The 22056-nt window shown below is 41.2% G+C and overlaps 1 protein-coding gene across 1 annotated transcript in view; it reads right to left on the minus strand.

Annotated features, from left to right (window-relative positions):
- cubn (cubilin (intrinsic factor-cobalamin receptor)) overlaps window positions 1-22056 on the minus strand; it is a 327704-nt gene that overhangs the window by 108441 nt on the left and 197207 nt on the right. Inside the window, exons 45-51 of the mRNA XM_080214655.1 lie at window positions 19576-19716; window positions 17129-17310; window positions 14962-15133; window positions 13627-13833; window positions 11616-11765; window positions 10776-10897; window positions 8532-8757 (exon numbers count right to left, since the gene is read on the minus strand). Coding sequence (XP_080070781.1) covers window positions 8532-8757; window positions 10776-10897; window positions 11616-11765; window positions 13627-13833; window positions 14962-15133; window positions 17129-17310; window positions 19576-19716 — 1200 coding nt within the window. The remainder of the gene's footprint in view (window positions 1-8531; window positions 8758-10775; window positions 10898-11615; window positions 11766-13626; window positions 13834-14961; window positions 15134-17128; window positions 17311-19575; window positions 19717-22056) is intronic.

Genomic DNA, 22056 nt, shown 5'->3' on the forward strand with positions numbered 1-22056 from the left:
GCTCCATTTCAGGGACAGGCATGTACTAGTCCTGCATGGATATGGGTCAGGTTTTCAATGAGCCATGGTTCATGGCATTTCACAGGTGACATAAATCACAAGTCTCCATGAGGTAAGTTCAAAGGGACCTCCTCACGCCTCCCATGCATAGGTCTGAGACCTACCTCCCCTTCTATGACCTCTCATGTTCCCAATGCTAAGGTATGCCCCTACCTCACTCTCATGGCAAGGTATTCTTTCCACCTAGCCACTATGGCCCCTCATGCCCGTGCCAAGATATGCCCCTCCATCATCCCCTAAAACACCTCATGCCCCCATACCAAGTCATGAATTTCCATTCCCATTCACCGACGATACACTGACTGGAAGCAATGAATCTTATCATGACAGAATGTGAAACAAAAGCTTAATAAAAATTCATTGATTGACCATTTTACATTTTCGTTAAAAAAACAGGACAACAGGGGGGACTCATAATGTTAAAATGGCGGCGCGGGCTCGTTGGGCCAAAGGGCTTGTTTCCCATGCTGTGTTGTTCTTTGTTCTTTCTTCTTTAAAAGTGTCAATTATCCAGGCCCTTTGAAGTACCAACAGCTGAATCTGAAAGCACTTGAAACATTTTTGTGTAAATAAATACTGTGAATTTGACAGAATCAGATAACCAGTGCTGTCAAGAAAGCAATGTTTTCCTTGGGGCCACAGTCTAGTAGATTTCTGGGCTCTCAACCAAGTTTTGTTGTGCATTTTTGGCTGAGAATTCTTAGCATGAGGTACATGTGGCCACATGTATGAGAGATGGCCATATCTTGGCATAGGGCACATGAGGTAGCATGTTGAGCATGGGGAGTGTGTGGGAGGTGATCGGGTATGAGGAGAGAGGATGAGAGTGCCTTACCTCTCTCATTGTAACTGGGGAAATGTCCCATAACACCGAAGCAGGCCTTATAAATGGCTTGCCAAGGCAACCAGCAGCCAAACAAACAAAATTAATTAAAAATCCCCTCTCTCCTGGTACTTTCTTCCGAGAAGGGGAGCTGAGACGGGAATTTTCCAAACTTCCACTACATTCTTGCTGCAGCTGTATAGGGCACTGGTGAGGCCACAGCTGGAGTACTGTGTGCAGTTTTGGTTGCCGCACTTACGCAAGAATATTTTGGCCTTGGAGGGAGTGCAGAGGAGGTTTACTAGGCTGATGCCGGAGTTGAGGGGGTTGAGCTATGAGGAGAGGCTGAATAAACTAGATTTGTACTCATTAGAGTTTAGAAGAATGAGGGGAGATCTCATTGAGACATATAAGATGATGAATGGGATGGATAGGATAGAGGTGGAGAGATTCTTCCCGCTCAGAAAGGACAGTAGGACTAGGGGGCACAGCCTCAAGATAAAGGGGGGGCGGTTTAGAACGGAGTTGAGGAGGAACTTCTTCACTCAAAGGGTGGTGAATCTCTGGAATTCTCTGCCCGTTGAAGTGGTGGAGGCTGCCTCGCTAAATATTCTTAAGACGCGGGTTGATGGGTTTTTGATAAGCGAGGGGGTTAAGCATTATGGGGAGAGGGCGGGAATGTGGAACTGAGCCATGACAGATCAGCCATTATCTTATTGAATGGCGGGGCAGGCTCGAAGGGCTAGATGGCCTACTCCTGCTCCTATTTCTTATATTCTTATGTTCTTATGTTCCCCAAGGATGTCAGGAGCATAGATATAAGTGATTGAGCAAACATTGTGCAGATATGGAATAATGTGAGATTATGCCTTTTAGGTAGGAAGAGTAGGAAGATTATTTATGATGCGAGCAATGGATCAACGGTAATGCTGCAACCCCCGCTGGTGGCCAGTTTGCCTGGGAAACTAATGATCCTGCTAGCTGATTAAATTCTCGAGGAACTTCAGAAGAGTCCACACAAGGAATCCTAGTCAAAGCCCCTAAGCCAAAAGGACTAATGAAAAACTACCCCAAGATTACTTAAATGGAGAGAAACTACAGAAATCTGGGAATCCAGTTACATGAATCACAAACCATTAGACTGTAGATGCAGCAAGAAGTTGAGAAGATAAATGGAATCTTAGTCTTTTTTTGTAACTGCGATGGAGTATACAAGAAGTTTGTTACAACTGAACACGGCATCAGTGAGACCACATCTGGAGTACTGTGCACAATTTTGGTCTCCTCATTGAAGGAGTGATATACTTACATAATACATAACATAAGAACATAAGAAATAGGAGCAGGAGTAGGCCATTTAGCCCTTCGAGCCTGCCCCGCCATTCAATAAGATCATGGCTGATCTGTCGTGGCTCAGTTCCACTTTCCCGCCCTCTCCCCATAACCCTTAATCCCCTCTCTTATCAAAAACCCATCAACCCGCGTCTTAAAAATATTTAGCGAGGCAGCCTCCACCACTTCAACGGGCAGAGAATTCCAGAGATTCACCACCCTTTGAGTGAAGAAGTTCCTCCTCAACTCCGTTCTAAACCACCCCCCCTTTATCTTGAGGCTGTGCCCCCTAGTCCTACTGTCTTTTTTGAGCGGGAAGAGTCTCTCCACCTCTATCCTATCCATCCCATTCATCATCTTATACGTCTCAATGAGATCTCCCCTCATTCTTCTAAACTCTAACGAGTACAAGCCTAGTTTATTCAGCCTCTCCTCATAGCTCAACCCCCTCAACTCCGGCATCAGCCTAGTAAACCTCCTCTGCACTCCCTCCAAGGCCAAAATATCTTTGCGCAGGTGCGGCGCCCAAAACTGCACACAGTACTCCAGCTGCGGCCTCACCAATGCCCTATACAGCTGCAGCATGACCTCCCTACTTTTATATTCAATCCCCCTCGCTATGAAGGCCAGCATCCCATTCGCCTTCCTGACCACCTGCTGCACCTGCAAGCTGGGTTTTTGCGACTCATGCACAAGGACCCCTAGGTCCCTCTGCACCGTCGCCTGCTGCAGTTTTTCGCCACGTAAGTAATAATCCTTCCTACCATTATTCCTACCAAAGTGGACCACCTCACACTTGCCAACATTAAATTCCATTTGTCATTTCCTGGCCCATTCGCCCAGCCTATCTAGATCCTTCTGCAGACTCTCCACACCCTCCGCACAATTTGCCGTTCCCCCAATCTTGGTGTCATCAGCAAATTTCGACACCCTACACTCGGTTCCCTCCTCCAGATCATCTATATAAATGGTAAAAAGCTGAGGCCCCAGCACCGACCCCTGGGGCACTCCACTAGTCACCATCCGCCAATCCGAATAGCACCCATTGACCCCCACTCTCTGCCTCCTATTTGACAACCAATCCTGTATCCACGCTAACACCCTACCCCCAACTCCATGTCCCTCGACCTTCTGTAATAACCTCTTGTGAGGTACTTTGTCAAATGCCTTCTGAAAATCTAGAAAGACCACATCCACCGGCTCTCCTCTATCCACTGCCCTAGACACATCCTCATAGAACTCCAGTAAATTTGTCAGACACGACTTCCCTTTAATGAAACCATGCTGCGTCTGCTCTATCAAGCAATTCCCTTCAAGATGCCTCGCAATTTCCTCCTTAATGACAGATTCTAACATTTTACCTACCACAGACGTTAAACTAACCGGCCTATAATTCCCCGCCTTTTGCCTGGCACCCTTCTTAAACAACGGCGTAACATTAGCCATTTTCTAATCTTCTGGCACCTCCCCGGAATCCAGCGACATCTGGAAAATAACCACCAAGGCATCCACTATCACCTCTGCCATTTCTTTCAGAACCCTCGGATGCATTCCATCCGGTCCTGGGGACTTGTCCACAATCAGCCCCTCCAGTCTGTCGAGCACCCCCTCTCTAGTAACAGTAATGTCATTAAGACCCTCCAGTCCTACCACCTTTCCATCGCTAACACCCGGCAAATTATTCACATCCTCCTCCGTGAAGACAGAAACAAAAAAGCTATTCAATACCTTAGCCATATCCCCATCCCCTACCACTAGGTCCCCTTTCTCATCCTCTAAAGGACCAACGTTCACCCTAGCCAGCCTCTTCCTTTTTATATATTCATAAAAACTCTTGCTATCCTTTTTTATATTAAGCGCTAGCCCAGCTTCATAGTTTATCCTACCCTTCTTTATCAACTTCTTTGTCAATCTTTGTTGACATTTAAACCTCTCCCAATCCTCTTCTCGCCCACTACTCTTAGCTACTCTAAATTCCTCCGCTTTTAATTTAACACTTTCCTTCACCTCCTTCGTTATCCACGGCTTATTACCTCTCCTCCTACGGTCCTTTTTGACCATCGGAATAAATTTCCGCTGAGCACCAAGAAAGATCTCCTTAAAGATCCTCCACTGCTCCTCAGCAGACCCTCCCTCCAACGCGCTCCCCCAGTCCACATTCGCCAATTCTTCTCTCATCCTACCGTACTCCCCTCTATTCAAACACTTGCACCAGAAGAGGTTCAAAGAAGGTTCACTTGATTGATTCTTGGAATGAAGCTGTTGTCTTGTGAAGTAGGTTAAGCAGATTGGGCATCTACTCAAGAGAGTTCAGAAGAATGAGAGATGATTGTATTGAAGCATAAAAAATTGTAAGGGGGATTGACAGGGTAGATACTGAGAGGATTCTTCCCCCCATGGAAGGCTCCAGAACTCGGGGTAACAATTTCAGAATAAGGGGTTTCCCATTTCAGATGGATATGAGGAGGAATTTCTTCTCTTGGAGGGTCACTATGTTTTGGGATTCTCTACCCTGGAGAGCAGTGGAGGCTAGTCATTGAATATATTCAAGGTTGAGTTAGACGGATTATTGAGCAATAAAGAAGCCAAGGGTTATAGGGGCAGGCCATAAAATGAAGTTGAAGTCATGATCAGATCAGCCATGATCTTATTGAATGATGAATCAGGTCCAAGGGCCTACTCCTGCTGTTATTTCTTACATCCTTACGTAGGTGCAAATGAAGAATATACATATAATTACTTGGAATATACAACACAGAAACAGAGAGCTAACCCAACCAATCCTTTCCGGTGTTTATGCTCCACTCGGGCCTCCTCCCATCCTTCCTCATTCAATGCCCCAGGAGATATGCCTCCTCCTTTCCAATCCATAAAAAGCATTTTTGACCATTAGAATTTTTATTTCAGTTGAGAGGTCTTAAGTCAAAGACAGTTAGCTAGTTGAATGCACTGATAGATTATTTTTACAATCAATAAATAAATGTATTTATTTTGTTTGGTAAGCTTTAAGCTGGCTTCTGAAAATTTCCTCTCCAAGACAAAAAAGCAGACTGAAATTGAATTCTGAAAACTTTCCAGGTACACGTTCCATAAAACAGTTGCAGCCGTGCACAGCTCAACTTTACTTTTCCTTTAAAATTGGGAACAAGAAAATTCCAATTAATGCAGACTTGGAAGATGAGGTAAAAAAAACTTCAAACCGTTATAATTCCCTGTCACCTGGAAAAAAGGTAACAAAAAAAAAGTGCACACATATGACAGGCTCAATGTGACAACACTGCAGAGATTTCAAATTGCAACCTCTTAGTGAGAGGTAAATAGGTGTGGAACATTATCTAAATATAAAGTTGGTCATTTGAATTAAGGGGTAGCGTTAGAGTATTTTTTGCAAGCGTTTTTAACTCTCATTCAAATAAAATGTTCTGATGAAATCATTAAACCAACAAGGAACATAGGTATCTAATATGGTCAATTAGTAGTGTCTTGGTTTGAAAACCTGGGTGAGAACACAATGTCCAAAGTGCAGCACACCACCAAACAATGTGTTGCAATAATGCAATGGTTGTGAATGTTGGGGTGAAATTTGAAATTCAAATTCCAAAATATTGGAATTGCAGGATTCCAAACCAGGGGTTGGCAGATTGGGGACACTGCCCATGCACAGAAGTCTGGAACTGTCAGACTCTGGCGTGAATAGGCCCCACCGCTCTATGGTTTTAAAGATATTCATGATTGTGACCTCTGCATCGCACAGAGTGTGGGAGATTTGAATCTGAACTCCCACTGAAAAAATAATTGTGATTTACACCAGTTTTCCCATAAATTCAGCACTTAGAACTTTTATGGGAGAATCACCCTCTTGAAGTCTCAATTCCTGTAATTGAAGCCAGTCATTCGGCACAAAATCAAAAGACTTGGAGAGGGCGATATACTTGCATACAATTATCACTATCAAAGATAAGCATAGGAGAATATATTTTGTGTATGAATTACTTGTTTAGAGATCACAACAATTAGGACTTCATTTTTGCCAGCAGCCCACCACTAACAAGGTTATCACTGCTGCAGATGCTTCATATTCTGCTGTTGCCTTTTTGAAACATTTTATTTTCCTATTGAGTTTTATTTCCCTCAATGGAAGGATGCCAGAATGGAAAATAACAGGAAGCTGCATTGGCTTTATTGGTACCATTTGCCTCTATTTAATAAACATCAATCTCTATAAGGAAAACTTTCGGCTTTGTCATGAAACATTTATTGAATTACACGGATTGAAAAAAAGAATGAAGGTAAAGAACGGCACAACTAAGTGAAAGCATTTGTGCAACTTTATTTTATGCTACTTTGTAATAATATGATGGATCTATGGGTTTCTTTTAAAGGTGATACCAAAGCAATCATGAGATAAGCAAGTTCCTTTGACCCTTCAGTTTCAGGCAAAGAGGTTGCATTGAATGGATCAATTATAACCAAACGTATGTTTCAAATACAAAAGTTAATTGAGGATATAGACTACTTGCAATGTGATTTCCTCGCAGCAGGATAGGAGATTGGCTAGCTAACAAGAAACAGAAAGTTGTCATAAATTGGTATTCTTATGTTTGGTAGGATGCTACCAACATTAAGGATACTAGTGGTGTGCTGTAGCGATCAGTGCTGGGGCTTCAGCCTTTCACAATTTATATAAATCACTCGAATGAAGGGCCTGATGGTATTGTTACTAAATTGACTAATGACACAAAAATAAGCACAGGAGAATATATTTCGTGTATGAATTACTTGTTTAGAGATCATGACAATTGGGACTTCATTTTTGCCAACAGCCCACCACTAACAAGGTTAGGAAAGTAAATTGTGAAGAGGACACAAGGAGGTTACAAAGGAACATAGATAGGTTAAGTGAGTGGACAACACTCTGGAAAATGGAGTACAATGTGGGCAAATGTAAAATCGTCCATTTTGGTAGAAAGTGTAAAACAGAAGCGTATTATTTAAATAGTGAGAGATTATTAAGTTCTGATATGCAGAGGGATTTGAATGCATTAGTGAAAGAATCATAAAAGGCTTGTATACAGGAACAGCAAGTAATGAGGAAAGCTAATAGAAAGCAAGGGGAATTAAATGTAACAGTAGACAGATTAAGCTTCAGTTGTGTAGGGTATCTGGAGAATTGTGTACAATATTGGTCTCTTTCTTTAAGGAAAGATGTAAATGCATTCGAAGCAGTTCAGAGAAGGTTTGTTCAACTAATACCAAGAATGGGTGGGTTGGCTTATGAGAAAAGATTGAAGAGGTTTGTATTCACTAGAGTTTAGAAGAGTAAGATGTGACTTGATTGAAGTCCGTAATAGACTGAGAGGTATTAACAGGGTAGATATGGAGAGGATGTTTCCTCTTAGGGGAGGATTAGAACAAGGGATCACTGTTTAAAAATAATGGGTCACTCATTTAAGACGGGTTTGAAGAAAATAGTTTTCTCTCAGAGGGTCATGAGGCTCTGGAACTCTTTTCCTCAAAAGACATTGGAAGCAAAGTCTTTTAGTATTTTTGAGACAGAATTAGACAAATTCTTGATTAACAAGGGGGTGAAAGGTTATCAGGGATAGGCAGGAATGTAGGATTGAAGTTACAATCAACCACAGGGCTGAGTGGCCTGCTCCTGCTCCTAATTTGTATGTAGGTTCGCATATTGGGCATTTACAACATTAAATCTGCTAGATGGCATGAATTGTCTTAAAATGCCTTGAGGATCTTAAAATATGTTTTAATACTAGTATTCAGTATCAGAGAGTAGTATACTACTGAATACTGGATGACACAACTTGGCAAATACTCAATGACCAACTGTTAAAAATGTGAGTTTCCAACTGAATGATTAAAGAGCCATAATGTAATTTTGGGAATGAAGCTGAGTTGGGAGCTGGTCCAATTCAGCACAATGTTTTGTAAGAGTGCTGGCGATTTATTTGTTTCAGCATTAGTTGAGAAAGGATTTCTCCTTGTTCACTGGGACTTTCTACATGTATATTTTGTTCAGTTGTGTTGTCACAGATGTCTTTGGTTGTTTATTTTATTAATCACAGACAAGACATTAGAATAGGATGCTATCTCATTAAGTTCAATATATAATTCTGTCATCAAATTAAAAGGAGAGGAAGATGATAGAAGTCTTCAGTAAACTGTTTAATTATAAAAGACAGTAGGAATGTAACAGTGACAATCAGTTGTTCTACTCAATGATTTCACATGCTAACACGGATTTAGGAAACATTTCACAGTAAATTTCAGAACAGATAACAGATTTTCTTTCTCTTACCTGCTGAATCAGATGTCCATGTGGCATAGAAACCACTACGTTGCGCACTTTGGCTAGAGCCAAATATAATGAACAATTTGTTTGAACCAGATTTAATCATCTCGGGTGTGGTCTTTCCACAGTATTGGCCTATGACTGGTGAGCTGAAGGAACCACCATTCATGATTGTGACAGAGTCCTGATCACAAGTCGGATGAGACTCCAAATCAAAGTAAACGAACTTCAGCTGTGAACAGAAAAATGCAGGTCATGCAAAAATTAAACAGTACGAGTGCATCTTCAACGACATTGCTTATAGTTAGTGGAAAGAGATAGTTGTGAAGATTTTCCCGAGTCAGATGTTAGTGTAGGCTTGTATCCGGGGTGGATTTGCAATGAACCGCACCTTACTGAGGCACAGGGCTCCCAAATAACAGGGGCCCAAAATGATGAGTGAGTCCTTCATAGCCAATCAGGGGCAGAGCTTTGAAATCTCTTTGTAATAAGTCTGTGGAGGCAGAAGTTCCGTCACCAAAATCCCTTTATTTACAAACTCTAACAGCAGTATATTTCTTATGTTCTTATGCAAGTTCTCAAATTCTCAAGATACTTGTCAATTAGAAGATCATTTAAATGATAAGCTTTGCTCATATTTACACTGGGACATGAGCACGCTTAACACAAACCCATGATTAAATGTCTAATTTGAGTGTTTTTTTAAAAATAGATATTTTAATTGTCATGTGAATTTAAAGGTTCAGGTAAATAGAAGCAATATGATACATGATGCATCAACAGATCTTTGTTACTCATATGTGAGAATAAAGAAGAAGAACTTGGAAAATATGGAAACAGAAGTTAGCCACATGATAGACAGCTAATGCATCATGAGATCCATAGTGTGGAACTGCAATGCAACATTCACATTTAATTAATTCTACAGTCTGAAATGCAGCCAAAGGCTTTGATGGACAGGTGGTCAGATGAGTCAATTAGGAAGTTGTATAAATACTTGAAAAATAAACTTCTGAAGAGATAGAGGGAAAGAGGCTGGGTAGTGGGAATAACTGGATTGTTCTTGGAAAGAGCCAACATAGATGGAATGAGCTGAATGGTGTCTTTCTGTACTGTACTATTGTACGATTTGACTCTGTTTAGTCTTCACCCCTAATCCAAGCCATAAATTACGCACTTCATTCTTAACCAAGATGGATGACTTACATCTTTTATTAACTTTACTATTTCCCTAAAATGTATAATACTGCCAACTGATCATAATATTGTTTCATTGCTTAAAGAGAGAAATCTGTGTAACTTTACAGCTTTTGATAAGCTTAGGAATGAATTCCAAAATCAAGTCTTTTGTAATTTCAAATTATATACACTGCCAAAGTAAACGTATGCTTTTTTAAAAATCTAGTTTGAAAGGAATTTATGCTGAATTATTTTTAAATCTATAATCCATATACTTATTTATTAAGCAAAGTATTGAATCTCTGGAATTCTCTGCCCGTTGAAGTGGCGGAGGCTACCTCGCTAAATATATTTAAGTCACGGGTAGATAGGTTTTTGACAGACAGGGGAATTAAGGGTTATGGGGAGAAAGCGGGAAAGTGGAACTGATCCACTTCGGATCAGCCATGATCTTATTGAATGGCAGGGCAGGCTCGAAGGGCTAGATGGCCTACTCTTGCTCCTATTTCTTATGTTCTTAGTACACAGAGCGTTATCCATTAGCAGTCTATCTCCGAGGGTGTCAGAGGAATTGACACTTCTGGTTAAGTACAAGGCAAAGACTCCCTGATTGGCCTATCAACTGTATCCTTAATCAGGGAGTTCATACTCTAATAGGGAACCTCAAAGGCCTGATTAAAGTTATTACACCCTTCCCGAATTTACAGGTTAATCACTCTGCTGAGCCAATCACAGAGGAGGGGGCAGTTCTTTCCTGACACAATCAATGGTTGGAACTATATTACCCATGCAGCTTGTGGCGCATTGCGTCTGCACAGTGAGGAGTGGCAGCATGGAGTCAGGTTAGACCCAGCCCATGGTGCCTGAAAGGAATTGTAGTTCCGACGTGTGCGTTACCGGTTGGCATCAAGCTTTCGGGGGTTTGAACATGGGAAAATGTAAGTCCCAGCGGCTGTTACATAGGTGAGGCTGGAATTGGAGGAACGCATCTAAGTCTCTGGATTGCAACTATTTAATCGCTTCTACCTCATTTATCTTACATTTCCATGCATTTTTCAAAAATAGACTCACAGTTATTGTGTGTCCTTCTGGGGCCTCCAGCCTCCATGCACAGTGGGTCAAAGGTTTATAGTGTGATGGGTAGTTGGGGCTTGAAATGAATCCATTTTCTCCAATCTGAATGCCTCCACATTCTAAAAGAGGAGAGAAACTCAATTAAAATTACATATATTGGAAGGTCACAACCTTGATGAAAATGTTCTAGGTTAGTCAAGCATGCTATATTGATTTATGACACATGACTCCTGATTTCAATCAAGACATTTAAGAGAGAAATTGGATAAATAGATAAATAGTTTTAAAAAATACAAAAGGATGTGGAGAACGAAATGGGAAATGGGGCTAAATAATTGTGACGGGGGAGCTAGCACTGAACATGTACAATAGGACAAATGATCTCCTTCTGCAATGTATTTTCTATGATTCTGTACTGAAATGTCTATCATTCTTGGACTGAAATTACTATGATTCTTTAATGAACTTTCTATGATTCTCTACCGAAATTTCTATGATTTTGTATTGAAATTTTCTATAATTCTATGCTAAAATTTCCATGCTTTTGTTTCTGTACAGAAATTTTTATGACTCTGTATGGAACTTTCTATAATTCTGCACTGAAATTCGTATGATTCCATAAGTATTTGGTGACTCATTTCAAAAGACATCTTCACTGTACCAAGTCTAAATCAATTACTTTAAATAACTTATGCCTCATTAAATAATGGAGAAAAGAACTTGATACAATTGTCATAATTTTTCTTTCAACAATGAAATTCTGTACAACATTAATTATGATTTTTAAGGTTTGGGAACACCATTAATGGATAACTTGTCCCAAGAAAAAGTGCTGACCTGTAAAACTATATTTGGCGAAGAAACCAATATCTTCCACTAATGGACCAGATAAGAAATGCACCCAGACCTGTTGGGAAGGTATCACCAGTGGAATAGTGGGAACAGACTGTCCACACAGCCTGGCAATTACATCACCATTTGAATCTCCTGAGGGGGTGAAGGAAAAGAAAAATTAATTAACGGTATATTACATAATTCAGTAGGGCAGTGGATAGAAGTTATTGAAATCTGTGCAACTGTTTTACTGATATTGTTGTTTAGAAAATTTGACATGGGAACAATTTTCTGACGTACATTGATATTTAATAAAATTATCTAGTTGAGTAATGCTTTTTAGGATAACAGCTCCCCATGGACATATGTCAGTTTATTTTTATAAGGCTCTCATTAGCAAAAACAAATTACGCAAATATACATGCAATTACAGGGAAACCGCAGATGGCGTTGGTGTATATACCAATCTGGCAACTATTGAGTGAATTATACATCAACATAGGAGCATGTGAATGCTTTAAAATATGCTTATGACAGCCTTCATTTTACTATCACAATCAAGCTATTAACTTGTTTATTTAAAATGATTTAATGTTTGGGAGAAATTTCACATGAATGTGCATGATATTACTTCAATCTATCTGCACCTGCAGCAATGCAGCACGCATATTGGTTCGTGTTCTTTTCATTGAAGTTAGAGTTAGATTAAAGGAAACACAAAGGGTGGTATTTTCTGGCCTCACTCGCCTCAAGGCCAAGAAATCCTGCCCGCTACGATTCTCATGGCGAGCGGAACAGGAAAATGTGGGCTAAAATGGATAAGATATCAAATGGGCATGGGGATCACAATGAATGATCAATCCACATCAATTGAGCGTGATGTGTGCAGCATGTCACAATTGTTTTACCGGCTACTTTAAGTGATTGAAGAAGCTCTGACAAAGAGTCATCTTGACTCAAAACTTTGGTCTATTCTCTCTCCACAGATGCTGTCAGATCTGCTGAGCTTTTCCAGCACATTTTGTTTTTATTTCAAATTTCAGCATCCACAGTATTTTGTCTTAACTTTAGGTGATTGCTTCATGCAGACAGTGTTTCACATTTGCAGAATGAATCAGCAAGTGTTTAAAGCCAGCCTGAACCTTTCAAATACCATAAAAATACCATAGAAACCCTACAGTGCAGGAAGAGGCCATTCAGCCCATCGAGTCTGCACCGACAACAATCCCACCCAGGCCCTATCCTCATATTTACTCGCTAATCCCTCTAACCGACACAACCCAGGACGCTAAGGGGCAATTTAGCATGGCCAATCCACCTAACCTGCACATCTTTGGACTGTGGGAGGAAACCAGAGCACCCAGAGGAAACCCACGCAGACACAGGTAGAATGTGCAAACTTCGCACAGACAGTGACCCAAGCTGGGAATCAAACCCATGTCCCTGGGGCTTGAAGCAATAGTGCCAACCACTGTGCTACTGTGCCGCCCAAAAGGGAGATATGCTGTGGATGTTGGAGGTGGTGAGAGTATTTTCAATAATGTTTTTTGAAAGTTCCAGCAATGGCAGCACTGCTGCGCCACAGTGCTAGGAATCCAGGTTCAATTCTGGCCTTAGTTAACTGTAGAGTTTGCACATTCTCTCACGCTCCAAAGAATGCATGTTTCCTCCAAAGAGTGCAAAACAAACAAGAAAAACTGTAGGGAAGGCAGAATTAGGCTACTGTGTTAATGGTCAACCATGATTATAATGAATCTCAGAGCAAGATTGAAGGGCCGGATGGCCTACTCCTGCTTCTATTTTCTATGTTTCTATATCCACACTGCCACTGTAACTTTCAACTCATGGACCTCAATTTTACTGACAGGTCTATTGTGTGGTACTTTATCAAGAGCATTTTCAAAGTCCACATACTCAGCATCCATTGCATTACCTTCATTTAGCAGTAACATATATCAATTTCTTTATTTATTGTCAGTCCATACATCAATGCACAGGGGTAATAGTCACTCACCAAATCGGAACTCAATGTAATCGTTCTGACAAGCTGGATGGTTTTCCAGGTGAAAGCTGAAGAACTGGATATGAATGGATGAATTTGTGGTGCGGGAATTCTGAATGACCCATTCACAATTAAGATTGTTTGTGTAGTTCGACACACCATCAAAACCAGGAGAAGTGAAGTTCCCACCATTTGCGTCCATCAAGGTGCTGCCACAGACTGAAATCATAAACAAAACGTTACATGCTGAATGAATAAGAGACACGTTGCAAAAATTAAGCTGCATGTATTATAATGAATGATTTCTGCTTAGTCAGAAGGATAGAAAGGAAAGGTTGAGGGATGGTTAGAGGGATAGAAAGGAAAGACAAATGATCAATGGATTTCGCAGTAGTGATAAGGGCTCAGACATATCAAATTGCATATAATACCATAGGTAACAGAAGCACAATGCAGGGAGGGAAGGACTGAAGTTAGTCCTTACAAGAGAAAGAAAGAAAAAGGCCAGAAACTCCCTGTCCTGCCTGTTGCAGGAATCTCGGCAGGTGGGACAGAAAATTGCTCCGGCCATTTAAAGGTCCGTTGAACTTGCGCAGGAATTCCCAGCCTTGGAATATGCGCAGCTGAAGAATCCTGTCCAAATTGTTGACGTGAAAACGTTACTGTCCAAGAGAAAAAAACACACTGCCAAAGCTGCCAAGTCAACTATTGCATACTACAACAGATAACAGCCCAATTTTATACTCTTGACCTCCCCTTTGCCACCTCCCTGAAACTTAAACCTCTACATGTACTGACTTCATACAATAACGACTTCTGACAGGTCCTGTCTCATATCACACGCCCAATCACCTATAACTCTTGTCCTTGTCAACTTTCACTGTCTCTCTGTTCCCCAAAGTTTTGTTTTTGCAATCTGCACTATTATTTATCATTCACTTCACCTTGCCCCCACTTCTGCAAATTCTGCTGTCACTATGTCCCAAATCATACACTCCACTCCTCTAACTCTACCAGTGAGACAGACAAGAATAGTAATGTTGTGAGCGCACCATGATTTGAAGGTTCCCTGACATGGGCTGATATCACCCTTCTTTTCTTGTTGTTGTGCCAAAAATCTGGACTTCCCTCCTGAACAGCATCTGCACCAAGATGCAGTGATTTAAGCTGAAGGCCCATCACTACTTTCTCGGGACAACTAATAACTGGTACAAATGTGTGAAGTTGCCTGTATCGTCCCTCATATGTTATGAAATCAATACAGTTCATTGTTAAAATTACATATCCAATCTCACAGCAGAAATGGAACAACATTTGCACATGGTGCATGAATGACATATGGCTGACCTGCATCCTTGTCTGAAGTGTAAGTCGCGCTGAAGCCTTTGTTTGAACCTGATTTGTCACTCACAAAAAGAAGCCGCATGGTATTTCCAGATGACATCACTTGTGTTCCAGGGTCAGTGATGTTACAATACTTGTGCAGCAGGGGAGAATTGGGTTGAAGACCATTGTATACCTGGTGATGGAGACATCATCAACTAAAGAATTAATACCAAAGAATTAATACCAGTTTGAAGTCACAGACGTCTTTAGCAATATATTACATCTAAATCTGCGGTAATAAATCAATGTTTAAAATCATTGGCATGATAGATGTACTTGTTAATGAGTCAGGTATCTTTAAAAATGTCCAAATGACTCCTTCCTGACCACAGCAGGTAGGGTGGCATGGTAGCTAGCACTGCTGCCTCACAGAACAAGGGAGCCGGGTTCAATTCCAGTATTGAGTGACTGTCTGTGTGGTGTTTACACATTCTTCCCGTTGTCCGTGTGGGTTTCCTCCAACTGTCCAAAGCTGTGCAGGTTAGGTGGACTGGCCATGCTAAATTTCCTCTTAGTGTCCCAAGATGTGTAGGTTGGCGGGATGGATTAGCAGAGTAAATATGTGGGGTTATGGGATAGGGCCTCAGTGGAATGCTCAATTGGAGAGTTGGTGTAAGACATAATGGACCGAATGACCTCCTCCTGCACAGTAGGGCTCTGGGTACACTTTCGGTCTGTCGCTGAACCTGTTATGTTGGGAAACTCCAGTTTCAAAGCTTGTACTGGGCTGAACTGTTGAATTAATTATTTGGGCATGCGAAAGGTGTGAGGTGGCAAAGGTAGCTTTTCTACAATCAGCTTCCATCCCCATCAGCTCACAAAAAGAGAAAAAAATATCAACCAGGGTTCCTTCTTCTGATCACTATGGGGAGACCAAAGCAGTGATGTGAATGGACATCGATTGAGAGGAGAATTGGTGTTGGTTGTGATGTCCTCCATGACTGGTAGTTCTGCTGATACATGGATAGCGTATCAAGAATGTCAAGCTGGGCCATCAAAGTGCCCTTGGAAAAATATTTGAGCTTGTGGGCTGTGCAATATCCAGTATCAATGAACACAGCAAACTACAGCCCGGATGAAGGGTCATCCAGTCTCAAAACGTTAGCTCTATTCTCCCTCCACAGATGCTGTCAGACCTGCTGAGTTTCTCCAGCATTTTCTGTTTTTGTTTCAGATTCCCGCATCCAAAGTATTTTGCCTTTACCTGAGAATTGTGCCTGAGGTCTTACAGCTGGTATAGGACATGGAATTAAATATTTAAATATTGGCTGTTTCAGGCAGGAATGTTTGCCATCATTTTGGAAATTAAAAATGGAGTTGGATCTGTCTCTAAGTAGGCTGTCAATGTATAATAGGATCTCACAAAAGGATGTTTGCTTAACATTACATTTCTCAAGGTGGTCGCCACACAATACTTGCTTCTAGTAATTTATGTAAGGTGACCTGTCTGCAAGATTCTGAACATTTTCTTAGTCAGTGGAAACCCCAATCAAGTAAAGCCAAATTTCTTGCATTTTGTACCTTGGATTGGGAGGAACTGAGCTTGGCCTTTGCCTGCAACAGGTGAAAGCCTAACCCAATGCCATTGAGACAGGATGGGAACATCCCTGGCCCCATGTCTCTATTTCCTCTTCTCCTGTCAGTCAAAGTGCCCTCTCTCAAGGGCATTCAAAAAAATTAGGTGTTGGGACCAGCACTTCTATCGCACAGAGTGCAGATCCTAGGCAGCCCAAAAAAAATGTTGGTAATGTGGTACTTAAATTATCCTTGCTGTGAGGGAGTGATGATGGCTTACCTTCTCCTCTCACCCGGGAAGATCTTCAGGCTATGGAGCTAAAGCACAGGCTTGCAACTATGCTCCTGTTTCCTCCTCTGGTCTATATAGGTACAGGAGTCAGCCATACACAGTACCTTGATCCCATTCAAGTGTAGTTGGGGATGGGTGGAGAGGCTTGTGCCAAATGGTCCAGAGACATATCAATGACCTTGAACAGGATATTTTGGTATTCCTGGAACTACACAGGCACAGACTGCTACTCTTGTCAAATCCCAGGTCTGGGAGGAAAGATTGGCCCGAATAACTCACCCTAAGTTGCTGTTTGATAAGTGTGTTTCATTTTTGACTTACAGCAACATAATCAAAGTTACAGGTCAGATGATTTTCCAAGTGAAGGTCATTGAATGTTAGTGTCACTCTGCGTCCAACTTGCACGATGATTTTCCATTGACATTCAAGGCCATGAAGGTAATTGTTTGGATAGTTTGGTGAGCTGAAGGTTCCTGTGTCAGCAGTTAATTCACCTCCACAACCTGTAACAATATGTATGTAGCTCAATCTCACTGGAACCAAACAAAAAGGTCTTCCATCTCTAATCCTGTTAAGCATCCTAATCCTGTTAAGCATGTATTCATCCATTGTTAATACAGACCAACTGAGTTTGCACCATCAAATAAATTGTATTGAGAAAGACTTCAGGGCAGGCTTAGGGATAGTAAAGGGTCGTGATGCATGCTTTGAGTTTTCCCTTTATTATATGTTTCAATAATGCTCCATGGTGGAGCCTTCTATTGACATATTCTAGTGAAACAAATTTCAAGGATGCTGTTAAAAGTAAATGTACGAATTTGGAACAAAAAACTTTGGAGGAGAGTGACTGAAAGAATAAATGGTGATGGAAAAGATTGTAACCTGTTATTACAATATGTCTGCTTCACAATATCAGAATCAGTGGATTCTTAGGCTTGGTGATTCACAGGGGTAGGATGTTTAGGGTGTGGGATTGGTGAACTTCCAAATGGAATACCACAGGAAGCCCAGGTTTCAGTCTGCTGTGTCATAGAATCATAGAGTTTACAGTGCAGAAGGAGGCCATTCGACCTATCAAACTTGCACTGACAACAATCACACCCAGATCCTATCACTGTAACCTCATGTATTTACCCTGCTAGTCTCCCTGATACTAAAGGACAATTTACCATGGCCAATCCATCTAACCAGCACATCTTGGGAGGAAACCAGAGCGTCTGGAGAAAATCCACAAAGTCATGGGGAGAATGTTCAAACACCACATAGTCACCTGAGGCCAGAATGAAATCCGGGTCCCTGGTGCTGTGAGGCAGCAGTGCCACCATTCTGCCCAAACAACATTTACGTTTGCTAGTTTCCTTGTCCAGGTATCAGCTCGATTGCAGCTACCCCATTGTTGGTTCTTTTTTGCATTTTAATATCCAGCCATCGAAGTGGAAATTGATGTATTCCACTTGTCACTCAATAGTGAGTCCAAAATTTCAACCCAGCATGAGTGAAGGAACAGGGATGTATGTTCACGTCAGGATGGTGTCTTACCTGGAGGGAATATTGCAAGGGTTAACACTGGTGATCTGTTGAGCTGCTCCTTCTGGCTGGTAAAGGTTTGGGGTTTGGAAGGTGCAGTCAAAGAAGCTTTGGCAGATTGCTACAGTTCTTCCTGCAGATAGTGCACAATGTACCTATGGTACATTAGTGAAGGATAGGTTGGATATTTAGGATAGTAGATTAGGTGCCAAACAATTGGAACGTTGCCACTGAATAGTGTCAAGTTTGTTGAATGTTGCTGTGGTTGTGCCCATCTAGGCAAATAAAGGACATTCCATCATACTCCTGTCTTGCACCTTTACCCATCACCACAGAATTCTCAGTCTCTGATCTGCTGCAATAGTCATTGTATTTATCTAGCTGGTACAGTTGAATTTCTGGTCTATAGTAATTTCCAGAATCTTACTGATGGTTGGGGGACTGAGTGATAATAACGTTGATAAATGGCAAGGGATGGTGTTTGGCTCTCTTGTACTGGAGGTGGTCACTACTGGCCACCTGTGTGCTGCAAATGTTCCTTTCCCTAGCCTGAAAGTTGTCCATGTCCTGGTGTGTGCAAGCATGACTGCTTCAATAGCAGGAGTTGTGAATAAATTGAACACTAGGCAATCATCAGCAAAAAGTCCATGAGTGATCTTACAAGTGAGGAAGAGCCATTAATGAAGCGATTGAAGAAAGTTGGATCTAAGACACTACCCTGAGGAATTACTGCAGCAAAGTACTGTGGTCAGATTATTGAACTCCAGTAACCAAAATCTTCTTTCTTTTGACTCCAGCCACTGAACAGTTATCCTCTTGATCTCTAACAACTTCAATTTTAATCAGGCCTATTGTTGCCTTGATGTTAGGACAGGTATTCTTATTTCATTTCTATTTGGACCGAGGCTAGAATGAGGTCTGGAACTGAGTGGCCCTGGCAGAATGAAATTGTTAACAATTGCCTCCATCACTTTGCTGGTGATTGGGAATAGACTGTGTAATAATTGGTTGGATTTGTTCCAATTTTTGTGACAGGACCTTGTTGCCAATGGTGCTGTACTTAGGCAGCCTGTCAAGGACCACACTCTACACCCAACCAAGGAGTGCATGTTGCTAATACTGATTAACAAAATCCTATTCTTCAACATCTCACATCTTGGGCACACAAATTTTTGTTTGAAAAAAAAACCCAAACTAGGTAACACATGCAATTTATTTAATTGTTTACTGGAGTAAACTACCTTCAATGCTGGCTTCAAACTGTAGCCTGAATCCTGATCCATTGCCAGAGTTGTCGCTGTTGAAAAGGACATAGGCAATGCTGCCTGAAGTATCCACAGCATTAGGCAATGTGCTACCACAGTGTCGCCCCAGCAGACGGCCTGTATGAAAGAAACAGAGATCAGATACTACATTATCTGCACTTTTAACATCAACAGCTGTGCTGTACAAATCAATATTCTAATTACAAGATGCAAGAAGCAGGACAAAGATGTTAAGTAACCAAAGATTAATGGGTGTGTTTTCACCTTTAACCCATTCCACTTAGTGATTTTCTAATATGGATCTGCTGGTTCTCAAAACACACATTAATGTTCAAGCAGACAACAACACCGTGGACTTAAATGGTTTTAATATTTATAGTTAGATGTTTTGTTTCTTGTGAGCAGATCTTCATCTAAAAATATTGTCCAGAAAGGTATAACATTGAAAACATTATCATTTTAGTGTGCCATGTGTTAGGGAATAATTCCAAGTTTGCAGACCATCAAGGAATGAGTTCATAGATTATGCCATCAGTTGGAGTTGGTACAAAGATCCTGAATAGTAGAGTGAAGCTAGGTTGGGTCACACATGAATTTTCAACTAGTATAAGATTCTTGCAGTAAAGGGGGAAAAAAGCATGAGGTGGGAAGTTAGCTAACTTGGTAACATTATCAGCTCTGTATCAGAGGCAGGAATTTCCCTCCTCCCCTTTCCTGGAAGAGAGCTGACAAATGGTGTAAGGATGCACTTTCATTGACTTCATTAAAGCACAAAAGGCATTTATCAATAAAATGAATTGCACAGCAAAACAGCAGCCCACACGGCTGCCATAGTCTCTTTCATGTCTCCTGCCCAGGAGAGAACTTAATCCCCTGGGGAGATTACTCACTCTGGGTTCCAATTGGTTACCTATGTCAGATAACAGAAACATAGAAAATAGGTGCAGGAGTAGGCCATTCGAGCCTGTGCCACCATTCAATATGATCACATTCAATATGATCATGCACTTTCAGTATCCCACTTTCTCTCCACACCCTTAATGTTTTAGCCACAAGGACCACGTCCAGCTCCCTCGTGAGCATATTTAACAAAATGGCTCCAACAGCTTTCTGTGGCAGACAATTCTACAGGTTCACAACTCTCTGGGTGAAGAAGTTTTTCCTCATCTCAGTCCTAAATGGCTTACCCTTATCTTAAACTGTGACTATTAGTTCTGGACCTCCCCAATATTGGGAATGTTCTTCCCACATCTAGCCTGTTCAGTCCCATCAGAATTTTACGTGTTCCTATGAGATCCCTTCTCACTCTTCTAAATTCCAGTGAGTACAAGCCCAATCGATCCAGACTCTCTTCATATGTCAGATCTATCATTCTCACTCTAGTCTTTCAGTGCTCTCCTTTTGGGGTCATTCATTGTCCTCCTCTGAGGTCTTCCATTGCCTCTTCCTTGAGTCTTGTTGTTTATGAAGTTTTTTTTAGAGTAACCCTCTATCTGGAGTCCTCTCCAATTTTCCTGTCCATTGCCATTTGTTTCTTCTTGTGGTTGTTGCTTTAATTACTTTGCCATTTTAAATGCATTACCGCTTTAAGTGCTTGCCTCTTTAAACCGGTCATTTCTTTCCCTCACTGAATTGTCAGCAGCTGTCAACTTTCTCTGTTTTTCCTGCATTTTTGAAGTTTTGGTGCAAACCTAGCTGCTCTTTTTTGAACCTTTGAAACTTTAGCTTTCAGTGAAGGAAAGCCTTTAAATAGCTCTGTAATTTTTTTGTTATTCTGGCGGTTTGGAAAGTATTTTTTGTTTGATGTGCCGGTAGTTTTGTCAAATTCACTGGCACTTGAAATCCATTGGGCAGTTGTTCTTAAACTGTTTAATTTCTTTTTTTTAAAGTTCAGGAATTCTCTTCTTAAAACTTCAGAACTTCTCTGTTTGAAGTCCACCAGTGTAGTGATTGCTATCACAGAACTCCTGTAGGCTCAGGTCCAATTGGGAACTGATCAAGTTCAGCCTCCTCATTTTCCTATGCTTTGGAACATCTCCTGCAGCCTCCTGGGGCTTATTGTTTTACACTTCAAACACAGTTTTCTGTGCTTTTTTAAAAACTCAATTTAACTTAACTTCAATTTCTTCTTTAAACTTAAAGCCACGGCTCTCGCTTTTCAGTGCTATTTCCTCTTGATTTTTTTTTCCCCTTTGTATATTTCTAACCTGCCAATTCAGGTTTGCTCTGTATCAGCCTCTGCTAAGCACTGAGTCCAGTCAAGTCATGGGGGTTATGCACTGAGCCTCACAGACCACCTTGCCTACTAGTCTATAATGTAAGCAAAGGTACATTTCTGCATTCTGACCTAGGGATCTTGCTGTGTTTGCCCCTGCAACCTGGAACTGTCTCCCTTTTCTGATTCCACAACACTCAGGATCTGTCAATATCTCAAATGTGGCTATTCAACTAAAAAGA

Source organism: Carcharhinus amblyrhynchos, chromosome 2, assembly GCF_965287045.1.
Source record: "Carcharhinus amblyrhynchos chromosome 2, sCarAmb.v2.hapA, whole genome shotgun sequence".
NCBI classification, from domain to species: Eukaryota; Metazoa; Chordata; class Chondrichthyes; order Carcharhiniformes; family Carcharhinidae; genus Carcharhinus; species Carcharhinus amblyrhynchos.